Source organism: Bombus pascuorum, chromosome 12 (genome assembly GCF_905332965.1).
Source record: "Bombus pascuorum chromosome 12, iyBomPasc1.1, whole genome shotgun sequence".
Taxonomy (NCBI): Eukaryota; Metazoa; Arthropoda; class Insecta; order Hymenoptera; family Apidae; genus Bombus; species Bombus pascuorum.
Genome location: NC_083499.1, coordinates 12,536,165 through 12,552,546, shown reverse-complemented (window position 1 = coordinate 12,552,546; position 16,382 = coordinate 12,536,165). Strand labels below are relative to the sequence as shown.

The 16,382-nt window shown below is 36.4% G+C and overlaps 3 protein-coding genes across 11 annotated transcripts in view; 2 read left to right on the top strand and 1 right to left on the bottom strand.

Annotated features, from left to right (window-relative positions):
• Positions 1–71: 71 nt before the first annotated feature.
• Positions 72–2,070, bottom strand: LOC132912937 (josephin-2). Its single transcript, XM_060970777.1, has 4 exons — positions 1,324–2,070; positions 982–1,196; positions 603–783; positions 72–507 (listed from the first exon to the last, which is right to left on the bottom strand). Exons 1-4 carry the CDS (start codon positions 1,375–1,377, stop codon positions 253–255), a joined length of 705 nt encoding a protein of 234 aa, XP_060826760.1. The 5' UTR covers positions 1,378–2,070; the 3' UTR covers positions 72–252.
• Positions 2,071–2,153: 83 nt separating this feature from the next.
• LOC132912930 (WD repeat domain-containing protein 83) lies at positions 2,154–3,703 on the top strand. The gene is made up of 4 exons (XM_060970763.1): positions 2,154–2,417; positions 2,521–2,764; positions 2,889–3,115; positions 3,199–3,703. The coding sequence occupies exons 1-4, from the start codon at positions 2,345–2,347 to the stop codon at positions 3,564–3,566; spliced, it is 912 nt and encodes a 303-aa protein (XP_060826746.1). The 5' UTR covers positions 2,154–2,344; the 3' UTR covers positions 3,567–3,703.
• Positions 3,704–4,181: 478 nt separating this feature from the next.
• LOC132912902 (low-density lipoprotein receptor-like) overlaps positions 4,182–16,382 on the top strand; it is a 65,365-nt gene continuing 53,164 nt past the window's right edge. For 4 of the 9 annotated variants that reach the window (XM_060970716.1, XM_060970712.1, XM_060970713.1 and 1 more), the window contains exons 1-2: positions 4,183–4,892; positions 8,406–8,528. In XM_060970716.1, the coding sequence (XP_060826699.1) occupies positions 4,799–4,892; positions 8,406–8,528 (217 nt within the window). In that variant the 5' untranslated portion in view covers positions 4,183–4,798. Of the gene's footprint in view, positions 4,893–8,405; positions 8,529–16,382 lie in introns of all 9 variants that reach the window. The other 5 variants (XM_060970718.1, XM_060970717.1, XM_060970715.1 and 2 more) reach the window with 3 other exon arrangements.

Sequence of the window (16,382 nt, the reverse complement as noted above, 5' to 3'; positions counted from 1 at the left end):
TGACGAATTTAAGAACACAATCACATATCTCAATCAAATGGTGTTGACTTAAATAGAATGAAATAGTTACATCCTTTTCTTTCTTGCAAGAAAATTTGTATGCAACATTTATAATTTGTAATCTTTTACTTCTCTTTTCAATTCCTTGAACATAGAACTTTGTTTATTAATGGACTATTGTCGCTTTAACCTTTAATTTATTTTGGCCTGAAGCATTGAATACATAGATTAAGTAAATTAAAAAGGCTTCAATTACCTAGAATTTTTGTTATCCAATGATTTTTCATTTTCATTCATTTCTGCAGACACTTCTTTCTTCAAATTCATTTCCATATAGCCGTCTTCGATGTACGTGATACTATCATGATCCGTATTAATCCCTTCTTTATTTGCATACGTATTTATTAGCCATCCTTGATTATTATCTATCTCCCTCGATACGACAAGAAATAATTCCTTTTCCTTACTATCTATCTGGTCCTTTAGATATATAAGTAAATCATTTTCCTAATAGGGCATTATTGAAAAGGAAAAGCCAATGTAATTATTAATACATTGATGCATGGTATTTATTAATATCGAAGAATAAAAAATTAACTGACTTTCCCAATAAGCTGAGGAGAATCAAGTTTCGAGTCAAGATTATAAAAGGCACCATGAATTTTCTTCAGGGCAATCCAATGTCGTCTTTTCAAGGGAAGCAATATGAATCCTAATTTATATTCTGTTGGTACATTTAATATAAAACCTTCAATATTATCTAAACACAGACATTTTGGATCTCTGAGAAAAAAATCCCACAAATGTATACGTATATGTGTGTGTGTGTGTGAGCGCATATATATATATATATATATATGTAGACATACATACATATATGTATATATATATATATATATATATATATATATGCACATACATAAATATATTTAGTTTTATGTGTACAATTAAGTATTAGTATATTTATTGAGCTAAACAAACCTGCGTTTATCAAACCAAACTGCTTCATGTCCTTTTCGTTGTAACGCCGCCATGATAACATTAATGTCATAATTACCAAGTCCTAACAGTGATTTGTGGGGATTTATCCATACATCTGGACTTAAGCTATAACAAATTTGGTCTAATTCCTGTTTACTAAATCCTCTTTCTTGAAATAAATTATTTAATGCGTGTAATGCGCAAAGCTCTTTCACCTGTAAGAATAATAATCACCATATATTTAAACATATGGTATATGCAGAATAATGCTTAATGTATAGATAATATATTTCTATATGTTGCTTGATTACGAACTAGAAACGAAAAACATTTGATAATTACTTGTCTTTCATGGTATATGGATCCGGTCATATCAGCTGCTATGTTTGCAACCATTTTATTCACATAATTTTTGTTATATATTATGTTAACAATTTTATCAATTAATTATACGCATCGTTTATTAATATCTTTATTATATATAAAGTTTAATGAGTTTCACTGTACACGTAATTCACGTTATATCGCGACAACTATGATAACCTATTAACGTAATACCTTAGAACGTAGCGAGTAGGATCTGCTATTTATTCGAATATAATGATAGATTACATTAAGTACTAAACAATTATTGTCAAAACATACATACTTTGACAAGGAACAAATATCTGTCACCTTCAAATACGATTACGGAATGGATTAAAGTTTATTTTTGGTAAACATCAATAAATATATTATTTATTTATGTTCATTCGCAATTGATTCATCACATATCTTGGTGAAACGTTTACAATTACATGTTCTTCCTTTTTATTGGTAAACGAGAATATTCAACAGTAATCAGTAATACACGTCAGGTATAAAAAGTGATTTGAACCTACACGTAATGCATACTATCCTTGTTTAAACTAGTTTTCCGTAGCGGTGATTGGATATCTTTAGACTACTAATACTTCACTAGCATCCGTTAGTATCTGCAAAATTTATTTATTCTTTAAAGCTTGTATTTTAAATAATCGATTTCTCGTATTATCACGTGAATGTTTATCAATTACAATGTTATCGAAATCGCGCCTAACACACATATATATAATTAACATCATATACTACATTACGCTATAAGTATGGACAACCTGTAAGGCCCACTACATTCTATACTAAGTCAAATCAGCGTTAACGTCATATTTAGTTTTATACATATACACGAAGTTTGTTTTGAAATGGCAAAAGTATGGAAACGTTGTACCATAAACGTTGAACAATTAAGTAGGAGATATAATAAATAAAATTTTAAATATTTCAATTAACTTGCTTTTTCGCAGGAAGTATTATTCCTAAGTGGTATACTCTAATCAAATTTAAAATGGAAATTGATTATAAACTTGTTAAAGAAATAGATTGTAAACAAGGAGCCGTCAGAGCTGTACGATTTAGTGGTACGTAGGTTGTACGTTTTTTAAAAGTAACTTTTATTTAATGAGGTTGATTGCTTTTTTCATTGTTAAATAATATTGATATTATATCTAACATCTTTTTCAGTTGATGGTGCTTATTGTTTAACTTGTGGATCTGATAGAAAGTTAAAATTATGGAATCCGTATAGAGGTGTTACGTTAAAGACGTATGGAGGACACGGGGATGAAGTAATGGATAGTAGTGCATCATGCGATAGTAGTCAAATAGTGTCTTGCGGATTGGATAAATCAGTTATCGTTTGGGATGTAGCAACTGGAACTCCGGTTCGGCGTTTAAGGGGCCATGCAGGACCTGTTAATACCGTAAGGTATATTATCAAAAAATTACTGGTACCCTTGTGTGTGTGTGTGTGTGTGTGTATATATATAGATACATTTTTCTGTAATGTTAGAATCGGCGAAGAATCTATTTTACTTCCTTTCTAATGTCAGATTCAACGAAGAATCTTCTATGGTTATTTCTGGATCCAGAGATAACTCAGTTATGTTGTGGGATGTCAGATCCAAAACATTGGAACCTGCTCAATGTTTAAACGAAGCTAAGGATTCTGTGTCCAGCGTTAGGGTATCAGATCATGAAATTCTAACAGCTTCGTTCGATGGGAAAATACGTAGATACGATATTCGTGTAGGTGAATTGTATACAGATTATATGGGAGGTTGGTAGTACATAGTACGACGAATAAAATAAAATAAGATAAAAATGCGATCATTAAAGTTGTCATTAAATGTATCGTTACAGATGCAGTAACATGCGCCAGCTTCACAAGAGATGGTCAATGCATAGTAGTTAGTTGTGCCGATGGTGTGGTTAGATTGATGGATAAAGATTCAGGAGAATTGCTCGGAGAATTCACTGGCCACGTGGCAAATAATTTGTGTTTAGAATCGAGCGTCGACACCCAGGATACTCGCATTATTTCTGGATCCGCAGATGGGAAACTATGGATATGGGATTTAGTTTCTCAAAAAGTAGTTGCGAGGCTTTCAGGATTTAAACCGACGAAACATCCCATAGTATCGTTAAGCGTTCACCCGCAAACAAACTGTTTCTTAGCCACTAATGGACCAAGTATATTAATGTGGAATACCACATCGATGCAAGAGTGATACATTTATAAAATTAACTGTGTAATTATGATTTTTGTATATAACTTTTCGAGCGCCAGTGAAAAATGAAAACAATTATAGTCGAGGACCATTCGTTCGTCCAGCATTAAATAAAAAAACAAAATGTTGAAGAAGAATTGTGTTTATACCATCCATGATATCGATTTCATAATTACCAGAATTACCTTGATTATTCGTATTTTTTCATATATGAGATTGATAAAATGAATGTAAACTTCCGACTATTGGATGTTTGTTCTTGGAATATCTTTGCGATTGTGCCGCACAGATATCTTTCACCTGCTCATTAAACAGATAGAAAATGGGTTAGGTTAAGCTGGGTCACGATATACAGTTAAAGAAACAGGCTACGAGTACGCACATAGCGTAACTTTGACAGAAGCGTGGTGTATATATATATATATATATATATATATAGTGTGTGTGTGTGTGTGTGTGTGTGAGGGATGTGAGGGAGAGTGAGAGCGCGCGGTCGGGTGGAGCGAGGGGTCGGGGAGAAGGGTGAGAAGAAGAAGATCAGAGGAGACGAACGAGAGGGAGTACCTGCGCGCGCAGGTGGCGCGATACCGGTGCGTCAGAATCAGTGGTCGTCAGTCGTCGCCGTCTCGCCCGGGAGAGGGAAAGAAAAAGAGAGAAAGAGAGAACAATTTTGTAGCTTAGAGCGAAATAGGATATCTGCGCAAGAGGAAGAAAGTATAACGGGCTGTGGTATAGGAAACGCAAAAGATAGAGCGAAAAGAGGGAGCAAGAGATATACAACGAGGGACTCGGAGGTGCTTGCACACGGGGCGGGCCTGCCAGTCTCAACCACTTCGTGGAGTGCACTTTTTATTCTGTACTCGAGCACGCAGCCACTCTGAATTGTTAGCTGTTTGCATATACATGATCGAAGATCTGTGACTTGCCCGATGCATGGTAGAGGCTGTTGGTCCTACCGCGTGGTCTTAACAGATTTTATCGATAATCAGTCAGTACATCGTGTGTGAGGATTGTTGTTGTTGTTGTTGTTGTTGTTGATCGATCCTTCCGGCTTGCCGGCTGTCAAAGTCATCGGTTTCGAAAGAGACAAGAAAAAGGAATCGTGACAGAAAACAAGAGCGAACCGTAGAGATCGTATTCGAAATATCTCGGTGTCAGTGTTGGTAGTGTTTGAGAGAGTGGTGGTGGAAAAGACGAAGGAGAAACCGGGTGTGCAACGAAAGAGGGTTGTTATGGGGCGAAGCTGTCGTCTGCTTGTACTTTCGCCGCTGTATTTGCTGACTATATTCGGCTTTCTCGCAGCGGCTGATGCTTTCTCCACTGACAGTAAGTTTCATTTCTCGATCTCTGTCAATCGAACAGTGGGGAATAAGTTAAAATATAATGGGGAACGTTTTGCCATTGAAATTGTATGTAAGTTACACGATATTGTTGATTGATAAAATACGTATGGTATGTGCCATGCGCTAATGTCGCTTACATAATCGACGTCTTTCGCATACATTTTCAATGAAAACTTATAAATTAGCGGACGTAGGACGCGAGAAAGGAGGACAGTCGCCGATATGAGAAACATATCTGACGTATAACTCGGTATCTACGATCTTTGTGAAAGGGATGTTGGTGGTGCGACGAGTTGGAAGTAGCGAGTTGGTCTGAAAATGGGGGAAGACCGCGATAGATGGAAGCACGTGAAGATTTTATCCCACATTACCACGCTATGTTTCTCATTTAGCATTTAGGGCAGATTGTTTACTTTTCTTCTCTTTTTCTGTTTATAGGTGGCAGAAAGAATTTCTTAGTAGTAATTATTTCTTATTAATAATTATTTCTTAGTAGTAATTAAATAATAGTGACGAATAGTAGAGCGTTCGTTCTTTTTAGAATAACATTCTTTTCAGAAGTTTTTCAGAAGCGTGGAAACCGATCTTTATACTTTTTAAACGATTCGTGGAGGATTTGTCAAATATATAGCTGTCATTTTTCAAAAAATTGATAAAGAAAAAGATTGACTTTTATCTGAATTAATTTTCTATATTTTCAATAGTTTTATGCAAGATACAGCTAACAAAATAACAACTAACAATTACAATAACGTTAAAGAATAGAATGCAACGAATTGCTAATTCGTAAATTAAGTATCAAATTTGAAAATAATTGGTACGATGGGTTCATGGGTTCGTTGATATGATGACAATTAAAATAACGGTTATTCACGAAATAAGAGTAAAACGAGGGCTGGTGAAACAGTTGACCGTCGATTTGTGTTCGATTTGTACATATATTGTATTTTCACCTCGTTTCTTTCTCTTTTTCTTTTGTATTATAGCGTTATTCAATAATTCGATAATTTCTTCAAAGGAATAATTGATCGGTATAAAATAAGCAAAAAAGATTGACAGTAAAATTATTATCGATACTGGGAAATGTGCACGAACGAGAATACAAAGGAAACGAGACGAATTCATGCCTCGATATAACAAACGAATATTGTTATTAAATTTAAATAATGCGTACAGAGAAACGAGATTAAATTATTGCAAGCATTTTCGTCGTAGAGGTATTATACAAATTCGAGCTATTTTTGTTTTTTATCCATTGTTTCCTCTTTGCGAATATCATCAGTTTTTAAGCAAGCAATAAAACGTGTTCTCTATCTGACAATACAAACGAAAAACGTATTTTATCATCTTATTGTCACCGTCACCGTCACCGTCATCGTCACCGTCACCGTCACCGTCACCGTCACCGTCACCGTCACCGTCACCGTCGAGTTGAATTTTTGTTTTAATCGGCAAACAATTTCTTTTACGCGCTTACCATCATAGAGTTTGTCACTTTAGGTGGTCGCATTTGTTTCGGTTTTCATTAAAAAACGTTGTGTGTGTGTGTGTGTGTGTGTGTGTGTGTGTATTTCTTTTTTATATGATATTTTTCACAAAAGTATGTAATTTTAATAAAACTGTGAAATATATAGAGATATTAGAGATATTCGGATCGCGCTTTTGAACATGTATCGAAATACAGGTGGACACGTGGTACGTGAAACGTGCATTAACGAATTAAAGATCAATGGTTAATCGTGCTTGCTTGTAATGTTTAATTGCATATACGCATTAATAATGATATAAAATAGTATCTGATGTTCTATTCTTTAGTTATCGGTAAGTTTTGTTCGATCGTCTTCTATTTTCATGTTCGTCTTTCGTTCGTGATCGCTTTCACTCTATTCGTACATGCGATATAATAATATCTCTGAGAGACGATGCTGAATCGTTGAAACGGGATCGTTGCAGCTCGTACAAAGATATAATAATTTGCCAATTAATAATATCGGTAAATTTAGAAGAGTTAGAAATTATAGATTATAGAATAGACTTGTCTTGTATGGTGTTGTAATTCTTGGTCAAATACGATAATCGGGCAACTCGTAATTCGTAACATTTCATATCCTTTATTATCAGACTTGTTACCGTTACCGTTATGCGAAAGCATTTATTAATACCGCTGGCTCGTGATATATGACCCGTAAAATTCCAATAATAATAACGTCAACTCGATTATACGAAACGAGCGAGAAATTTATTAGATTTGTTTCGCTCAAATTTATCGTAAATAATTTGGCAGAGGTTTAAGAGAATTTAGGAGCAAGATATTATTTACATTGGCATTATTTATTTCGCGAATATTCGTAAGTTAGTATGGTTGAGGTAGCGAAAATTACATGCAACTACCGATAATAGTTTTGGAGTAATAACAAGGGAACACGATAATGCGAACAATAATCGGCGAGAGCAATAACGTCGATACTCTAATTTATCGTCATTACGTATTAAATGTTTTATCGTTAGATCGCGTTTGATATTTTATTAATTAGCCCAAGTGTCAACCTTTAATCGTCGTGTATTTTGAGCTTAATAACATTTTAATAACAATCCAGTACAACACGATATCGTTACTTTTGTCACGATCGAACTGAAATAATACGAATTTTCCGCCAAGCGTTCCGATCGGTTATACGGTTGTAAAGCAAAATTGAAAACGTTCGCGAGTTATCGGACAAAGTTTAGCGTAATATTTCGATGAATCGATTAGCCGAAAATCGAAAGTAATTCTCGCGCAATTTGCCAAGCAAAGCCCGATAAATCGTCTTTTTACTTTTTACAAGATCAATTTATCCGTTGTATTCGAAGATTATTTGAAGAGCGAAAGTACGCGACAAGCTTTTCCTGATTTTACGGAAGAGCAGTTTTTTTTTTCTTTTTTTTTTTTTTTTTTTTAAATTAAATATCATTGGATAATTCAGCGAATAGTTGCGTTATTGAAATCGTGTTTCAATTTGCTTTTAAAGTACTTAATAACTTTCGAGTTATCGTTAAATATCGTTAAAATATTGCTTCTCGTCGTATCTTTCGGTCGTTCGTTTTCGTTTGTAAAACTTTGCCAACCTATAAACTGTTTCGAGGATCTTGTTCGTATTTTCAAGTATGCGGTGTTAAATAAAACGTTTAGCCAGAAAGTAAGATGAAAATGAAAAAGCCGATGAAACTTTACTTATCGGGCTTCTTCTCCTGTAATCTTCGTTTATGGAAACAGACGATGTACGTAAATCGATGCATACGAAAAGAAAGCGGTACGCGATGCATGAAATTGTAAGAAAAATTTTACCGTCGATAATGTGGTCTGCGACGTACACAGCGTTCTAATCTCTTTCCTTCTTTCTTTACTCGCATGCTTCCCCCCCCCCCCGAAAACGAACATTTGCATGTTCCACGAAACATTGGTTTTTTGTATTCAACGCAGTGGCATTTCATTTTTCCCATCTTTATTTTGCTTCAGGCAAGCCTTGTCCTTTAAGGCAATTTCAATGTACGAACGGTAAATGTATACCAATCCCGTGGACCTGCGACTCGATGGACGACTGCGGTGACAATTCCGATGAAACCAGCAAGAAATGCGAAGGTGAGCGACGAGACGGATATTCAAGTATATCAGGCGTAGGAAAGAGGCTGGACGATGCAAAAGGTTTGGCAAGAAAAGAAAAAAGGAATAAAATACGACTGGCTCGAGTACGTTCTACTCTTTCGTATTTTATTCGGTATAAAAGTGGTGTCTGACGAAGAACGATTGGTTTTATTATACCGATATCTGATTGTAATCGTCCATGTCCGATCGTCCGATCGGTAGAGTTACGTGAATTTGAAATCGTTTGAAACCACTTTACCGATATGAAGTGTTTGCAGCAATAAGGAGTCAGCTGCGACCTTTTAAATCGTACTTATCGAGAGAGAAAGGAAGATGTAGGTTTCGTATGGAAAAGTGCGAAAGCGTATCGTTGTATCGATCTATCGATCGCGAGTATTTGTCGGCTCGTGAATTTAGAGCAGATTTGAAAAAGTGACGCATCTTCGGGTTGGTTTACTCGAATTAGCAAAGAGTAAAGCGACAAGCTGTGTTTCGTTATTGTGGCAACCGCTTCGTACGTCGATCTGATATTTATTCGCTCGATTCGATGTATTTCACCAAGTAATTCCTACGCTTGTCTCTATCGTCTTTAAGTAGCGCGGCATTGAAATAATTCGAACAGACACACGGAAAATACTACTTAAAAAAAAAAAAAAAAAAAAAAAAAAAAAAAAATGAGCTTTCTCATCAGTCAAAATGACTCGATTCATTTCGAGGTATCATTTTCAAGTTTGAAGAAAAGTCGCGGTTCTTGAATCGAAAGGGACAACGGTTGTTTTATTTCTCGCGAATATCGCTTTCTTTCTAAACTTTGTGTTTAATCGTACCGGGCAAATCGTCAAGCTTTTCTAGAAACAATCGTCGTCGTCCGTGTCTACGCAAGCTTTTCGTATCCTACAACGATTTTTACCTGTCGTCGTATACTTTATCGTTCTCGAGAGTCTCGGATGCCATCGAGAGAATTTCGAGCGAAATTCAAACGATTCGATTTCAAGCGATTTGACTAACGAGAAGAAGAAGGATATAAACTTGGAAAGGTATTTGAAATCGAGTAAATAACAGGTTCGAACATCAGAGCGACGAATATTTCGTTGTTCCGAAATGATTTAACGCGTAATAATGCTTCATTCCGAGTAGTTTGTCGAGTAAAAGCATAAAGAAAAAAGAGGAAATAGCGTAGAAAAGAGGGAGGAAAAACGACTGCAAAATTTCGCATAAATCTTTATTAAAAATGGTCCGTGTGCCTGGTCGAGTTTTCCGCCGAGCGGCACGTAGAAAATCGATGAAGAGACAAACTCGATTGTCTCGTTATATCGAAAATCCTTTGATCGAGAGTTCGCAGAACGAAATGTCTTGGAAAGAAAATTTGCATCAACGTGCCTGTCGCCACTTGCTGCGAACGCATATTTTCTAGTTTTACCCGCGACGATATACCCGTACGTTAAAATGCACGTGGCACGCGAAGCGTGTACGTATTGTCGAATCAAAGATGTACGCCCTGACACGTTCTTTTGCAACACGCTTTTAATCTGTAAGGAAAATGTTAATTAATAATAGACGGTTACTAACGATAAACCGGTGTACCAAATAAAAGATCGTACGAATAAAGCTTCTAACTGTACGTATGTTGCGCGTCTTCTTCTTGCAATTGAATGCAACGCGAGTACGCGGGTACGCGTTTGTCAAAGCAACTATCTCGTTGGCAAACGACACGTGTATAACGTTGTTTACTTTGTTGTAGTTAATACGTCGTAGCGGAAACTGTGTTTAAAGCAACGTTAAACGTAGCGGTTTTTGGCCGTAAACTACGAGATCGTGGTGAAGGATCGATCACTCGGATTGTTTTACGCAACTTGTTGGTAGCGTCGTCGCGATTTCCCGATTCTATCGTGCTTTCGATGCTTTGGAAAAATCCTGGCTTAAATCAACTTGGAACAACGAAAAATCGATGGTTATACAAAAAGAAACGTAGCTAGATGGAATGTCTGAAATGTTTGAAATTATCGAATTTAAGTTACATTGAAATTTAAATCGAATTTCGATTTATACGTTTCTGGAATTATTTATGTAACGTGCATTGGTTAATATCGCGATTATCGTATTACTACCGTAACGCGTAGCGGCAATCCGATGCGTGGCAAATAACAGATTTCCAATTTCATGCTGCGCGTTATGGCTGGAATTGTTAGAGAAATTTGATCTCAAAGAAGATCAAATCGTTTTGCCGTAGACGCCGTAGACGCCGTAGACGCCGTAGACGCCGTAGACGCCGTAGACGTCGTAGACGTCGTGGACTCGATGTAACGTTAATTTCTCCACGATAAAATCTTTCCTAGATTGCTTTTGTTTAAACGTTTTTATGCCGATGTTCAGGTTGGTGTATGAAACATTGAAAAGGTACACGGCTAATTAAACAAAGAAGTATTATCGATAAAAGTAAAAGACTTTAGGTAATTTTTTAATAATAAAATTTAGACCGTTATTAAATCGAATCGATCGCGTTACTTTGATAAATTTATTCGATCTTGGCTCTCTCGTCCCAAGATCGAATCGAATTACAGCAATTAGAAGCACGCTTAATTTCTCGTTACAGTGGCAATTTACGGGCTATTTCTATTGGGTTGGTGGCACAGTGACGCGAATATTTTATCGTGTTAAGATAAACGCTTGCAAATATGCAAAAGCACGTATCGCTGTTTACGGTAAATTTAGATCGTCGTCTTTTTCCATCTCTCTATTTTTCGACCGTTTTTCCATCGTTTAAGCGAAAGATGTATAGACACGTCTGTTCCAGTCCAGAAAATATGCACAGTATCTTCTTTAATCAAATTGCTTTAATCTAGTTTTTTAGCACAAACGACAAGTTGTCGTTTAAACAAGTAGCAGAACGACAACGAAGTAGCAGGCAGTTGTATCTTTTAGTTGAGACACGGTTTCTCGAACGTTTATGGATCCGAGCTGATGACAGTTTGATTTAACAAGGCAAACCGATCGCGCATCGTCGATTATTTTTAGTAACGCGCATAAAGGCAAGTGAAAATTTCGTTTTCAACGAGCTGGAAAAACCACAGATGGATTTAACGGAGCCGTTAAAAACGAAATATAAATATCAAAACGTATAATCGAACGAGATAATTAATTAAACGAAAGGACAATATCGTGTCGTAAGTAGGTTGAATTATTCTTCAAAAAATCCACTACTTTCTCGATTAGTTTGTCGCGAGCGCGATATTTTCATTGACAAAGAATGCGACACGGACGGAGACGAATAAAATTATCGGTACATAGCTGTTTCCCTTCTATCGTAACTACGTCGATCCTCTGTACAAGTTGTTTTCGTAAAATATAGAAAACGGAAAAGGGATTTGAAAGAGACGCGATATCGATTTTACTGTTTATTATAAAATAGTTACATACGTATAAAATCTTTATTTCGAATAACTGTATCGTAAGGAATCGAAATCTTTGATTCTATCTGTTTCGATTACATATCGGTTTTTATTATGTTTATATCGGTTTTAAAGGCAATGTTTTCTGTTTGCTCTAGCTCGGTCGCAAAACGATTCTAGCATCGATTCTTGTATCGATTTTACCGCATAAACGAAATCTTACGTTTCGATAACAACACGTTCTGTACTTTTTTTATTATTTGTTTCTGTCACGTATCGTAGTAGCCGAACACACCTACGTTTTCAATTATACCGTCAAAAGTACGAATTTGCGTGAATATCCGCGATCCGATTAAGTCCTAAGAATATCGTATTTAATTCGTCTCGTTATATCGAAATTTGTATGAATCTATCGGTCGTATCCTTTCTCGATTATTTCGTATTGAAACGATCCTCGTTAGCCAGCGAGTGACATAAAAGTCAGAAAATCAACAAAAACGTATTTATCATATTTTTCTCTCTCTCTCTCTCTCTCTCTCTCTCTCTCTCTCTGTATGCTCTCCGCGAATAACGCAAAAAAGAAAAAAAAAAAAAGTCGCCTGGCTTTTCGAATAACCACCGTTATTTGCAAAATGTTTCATCGAGACCAATGCAGATTTATTTATTAATTTGCGCGAATTTCACCATTCGTCGGTTGTATAGCCAACGACGGTATAATTGTCGAGTTTATGGTTCAGGAAATCGTACGAGTATTACGCGGCGATAATACGGCAACTGACGTTGATTTTATGCAACTTGACGGACGAATTACGGGAACGGTTACGATCTAAAAGAAAAGAAAAGAAAAGAAAAGAAAAGAAAAGAAAAGAAAAGAAAAGAAAAGAAAAAGGATATCGATCGGCAGGATAATCGCGATAATTTTATGAATACGTGATTAGGGTGTTGCGTGGAATTCCATAAGAATATAAGCGATAGAAAAAGTCGACGTCCTTGTCGGCCCTATGCTTCTCTTCGTACCGATACATGGGAATCGGCAAGACGTAGGTTCTCGGTGATCTTGCATCAGACAGGTTAAGCGTTTCTAATGTACCTTTTTTCCTAGTCTCGCCGGGAGGCTGCCGAGTCTCCGTGGATGCATCGCTCTGCCGTTTTAGATCGGCCATCGTAAACACTCGGTAGGAACGCGTCGCGGAGATTTCTCTCGAATGACCATGTTAGAAACGAAGTCGGTTAGAAACGAATCGTAAGAATGAGCGACCGCGAGTGCGGAAAAAACTTGAAATATTATTTCGCTTGCACGTTCTAATTAAATTATAGGCCGAGAAACGCGATAAGTTACGTCGCTTTATTTTTTACAAAAAGCTAGTTGCAAGATTTAGTAGGTTGTCGATCGATCCTATGCCATAGAAATTATTTTGTATTTATCGTATTCTTTCCTATCGCTTTTCGTTCACTTTTCCTATTATACGATATCGAACCCTCGTCTTCTTAACAGACGATTACGTATTTGGCTCTCGTGAAAGTTCCTCGACTCGTTAATTATTTATAAAGTCAATTATTTCGGCCTCCGTACCGTCGTCTCTATTCTCGCGTTAAAATTCTTCCGTTTAATCATAAAATTACATTAATAAATCGGAATCAATCGACGAAGAAATCGAGAGAAACCGTCGCGTTTTCCTCCTGTAATGTAAGTTTGATTGGTTTGATTGGATCAAAAAGATTCAAACGTAGGAGGAGAAGATTTATCGCGTAGCGATAGCAAATATCTTTATTCGTTTAAACAGTAGCTAATTCTACTTGTTATTATTTGTAAGTAACGTATTAGTACTCATATATTTTATATTTTATGAACAGCATTTTAATTCACCATTTGAATACTTCAGTGGCCATTTTTATATTATTTTATATATCGCTTCTGTTTGAAATATTTTATTTTAACGAATACGCGCGTTGAAATATTCGATCGAAACGTTAAGTTCGATACTGCGCCGATATTGAAAATAGAATTTTTATCTCCGTGATATTATATTCTACGTAATAATTTTTATTTCCGAGTAACGTGAAATTTTTATTCGTTAACGTTATACGTTTCGATTTACGTTGCATTAACTGCATATATTCTAACTGTATGAGATAACTAGCGTATATGGAACAACCGTACAGATTCAAAATCGAAAGAAATAATATTGGAAAATGAAATCGCGAATTTCCTCCGAACGTAATTAAGTTAGTATGTCATAAGTTAGTACTGGTATTCTGCAAAATGATACAAAATATTACGAATTTGGCGAACGTGCGTAGATTTACCAGGGGTTGAATTCGAACATTAAGATGTCGGGGGAAGATTCGCCCACGGCGAATCGAGAAATTCTGGTAGAAGACTATGCGAAAAAAGAACAGCTTAGAGTAGGGCGCCGTTGGAAGGAACCGGACGACAGCTATAGAAGCGAACGCTTGTGCCCCGTTCTGCTTCTCGGAACACGTTGATCATTTACACGCAAACCTGCTTCCCGTATTTTCGTCGATTTCTCGGTCAAATTATTTCTCAAAAATCCAACAAAACGATCTCTTTATTTCCCGCAACGTAATTCCTCTTTCTATTCTATACGTTTTCGTCGAGTTTCTCTCGACCAATTTCTCTCTTGCGTTTTTATTATTCTCTTTCTACTCGGGATATCGTTCCCTTCTCTACCTCGATGATCGTACAATATAAATCGGACGTACAGTCGGATGCGAGAATAATTTCAGCGTGTCTCGCAACTTTGCCGCCGCGATATCTTTAAAAAAACCGAAAAAGCTGTTCTAATTGAAGTCGTTTCTTTATTCGGGATTTTCTTCGAAGATTACGTAATTATCGAAACAATCGGGTAAAATGGAACAGCGTCGTTTATTATACCTTTTATTTGACGCAAGAAGAAGCTGGAAGAGCCAGGAGTTCTAAAAATTAACTTTGCCAATTAATTGCATTTGATAATTGTACGACGAAGAAAGTACAAAGTATCGGCTCGTAATATCGCCAGACTTATTTACTTATTTTATTCAGGCCGTTGTTGCGAAACTTGTATTCTTCTCATCGAAGCCTTTGTCCTATCTGACAGTAATGTGTAACTGCCTCTGTATTTTCTTATTACATACAATATAATATCGGTATTTTTACGATACTTTCTTTTGTCAGTGGGGGGAAAAAAAAAAAGAAAAAAAAAAAAAAGAAACTGCGGGACAAAGGTTCGACACGGTTCCGTCGTATCGATTATCGTAGTAATTTTCAAGATGAAATGCTCGCGGATGGTCGTTTCGTTCGTAATCTTTGATTTACCGGGCCAAGCGAACCACGACGCGGTGTTTGACTCGAAATTAGCCAATCTTACTCTACAAGCTGGTCGACCGACTGCGTCGTATCGTAGAATGTTCGTTTTGCATCAGTCTGCGTTGCTTTGTTCTTTCGTTGAGGATCCTTTCTACCTTACGTTTCTCCTTTCTTTCGTTTAACAGCGTCTCGACTAACAGCGCAAGACCTACCTCGCTCGCGTCATCCTTCGTACGATACCGCTCTAGTTTGTTTGTAAATTAGCTAGAAACATTCAACGTTTGTAGCTCTTCGCTTTTCTCAAATCTGGTTTTTCTTCTTTTTCTTTTTTCTGTATAATAAAAAAGACAAAGACTTTCGTCTCCTTGATTCGAATATCATCCGATCGTTAAGCACCGTACGACGAGTGCTTTCATCGTTAAGTAACGTTCAAGTGTCGTAACTACCTACGTATCTTGCAACGTTTTTCAATGTTTCTTATATTTCAATGTTTCTTCTCTCTGATTAATTCAATCGTAACCCTTTAATCATTTGAACAACTTCCAACGCTTTCTCTGTCAACTTTCAGTTCGAACTAAATCGAGTAGAATGCCTCGCTCATCTTTAAGAGCTATCCTTACTCCTACCGTAAAATGTTGAGAAATGGCTGCCTTTGAATACAACTAAACGTTACGTAAAGTATCACGAAATCATGCAGATTCGGTCGATCGTCCTTCCAAGGACGTCGCGAGATATCGAGAAACAATTACTCGCCGGAAATGTTACCGTAGTACCTACTACTACGCGAGTAAGATTGATCGCAAACATTCAGATTCGTTCGATCGTTCCTCTCGGAATCCTCTCGGAATATATCGCAAGATATCGGAAAATAATTATTCACCGCAATAAGTACTACTTTAAAATCGAAGTAAATAAGATCAAGTACGAACGTCTGGATTCGGTGAATTATTCTCCTTTCAATGAGATCGAAAAATATGGAAAAGAAGTTATTCCCTAGAAATTACTTTAGAGTCGGCAAAATAAAATTAATCGAGAAGATCCAGATTCGCTCGATTGTATCTTTCAAGCGTGTTAGAAAATATCGTGAAAAAGAACTCGTGACGAGCGTCGAATCGAGAACGTAGTATATTAACCAAATTAATTTCAATATCGACC

Bases quoted from the DNA above. Each gene is read 5' to 3' on its own strand.
- LOC132912937 (XM_060970777.1), bottom strand. From the start codon at position 1,377: ATGGTTGCAAACATAGCAGCTGATATGACCGGATCCATATACCATGAA. The intron at 1,197-1,323 runs GTAATTATCAAA...TTATTCTTACAG, and splicing joins CCATATACCATGAAAGACAA to GTGAAAGAGCTTTGCGCATT. The intron at 508-602 runs GTCAGTTAATTT...ATGCCCTATTAG, and splicing joins CTCCTCAGCTTATTGGGAAA to GAAAATGATTTACTTATATA.
- LOC132912930 (XM_060970763.1), top strand. From the start codon at position 2,345: ATGGAAATTGATTATAAACTTGTTAAAGAAATAGATTGTAAACAAGGA. The intron at 2,765-2,888 runs GTATATTATCAA...TTCTAATGTCAG, and splicing joins GGACCTGTTAATACCGTAAG to ATTCAACGAAGAATCTTCTA. The intron at 3,116-3,198 runs GTTGGTAGTACA...GTATCGTTACAG, and splicing joins GTATACAGATTATATGGGAG to ATGCAGTAACATGCGCCAGC.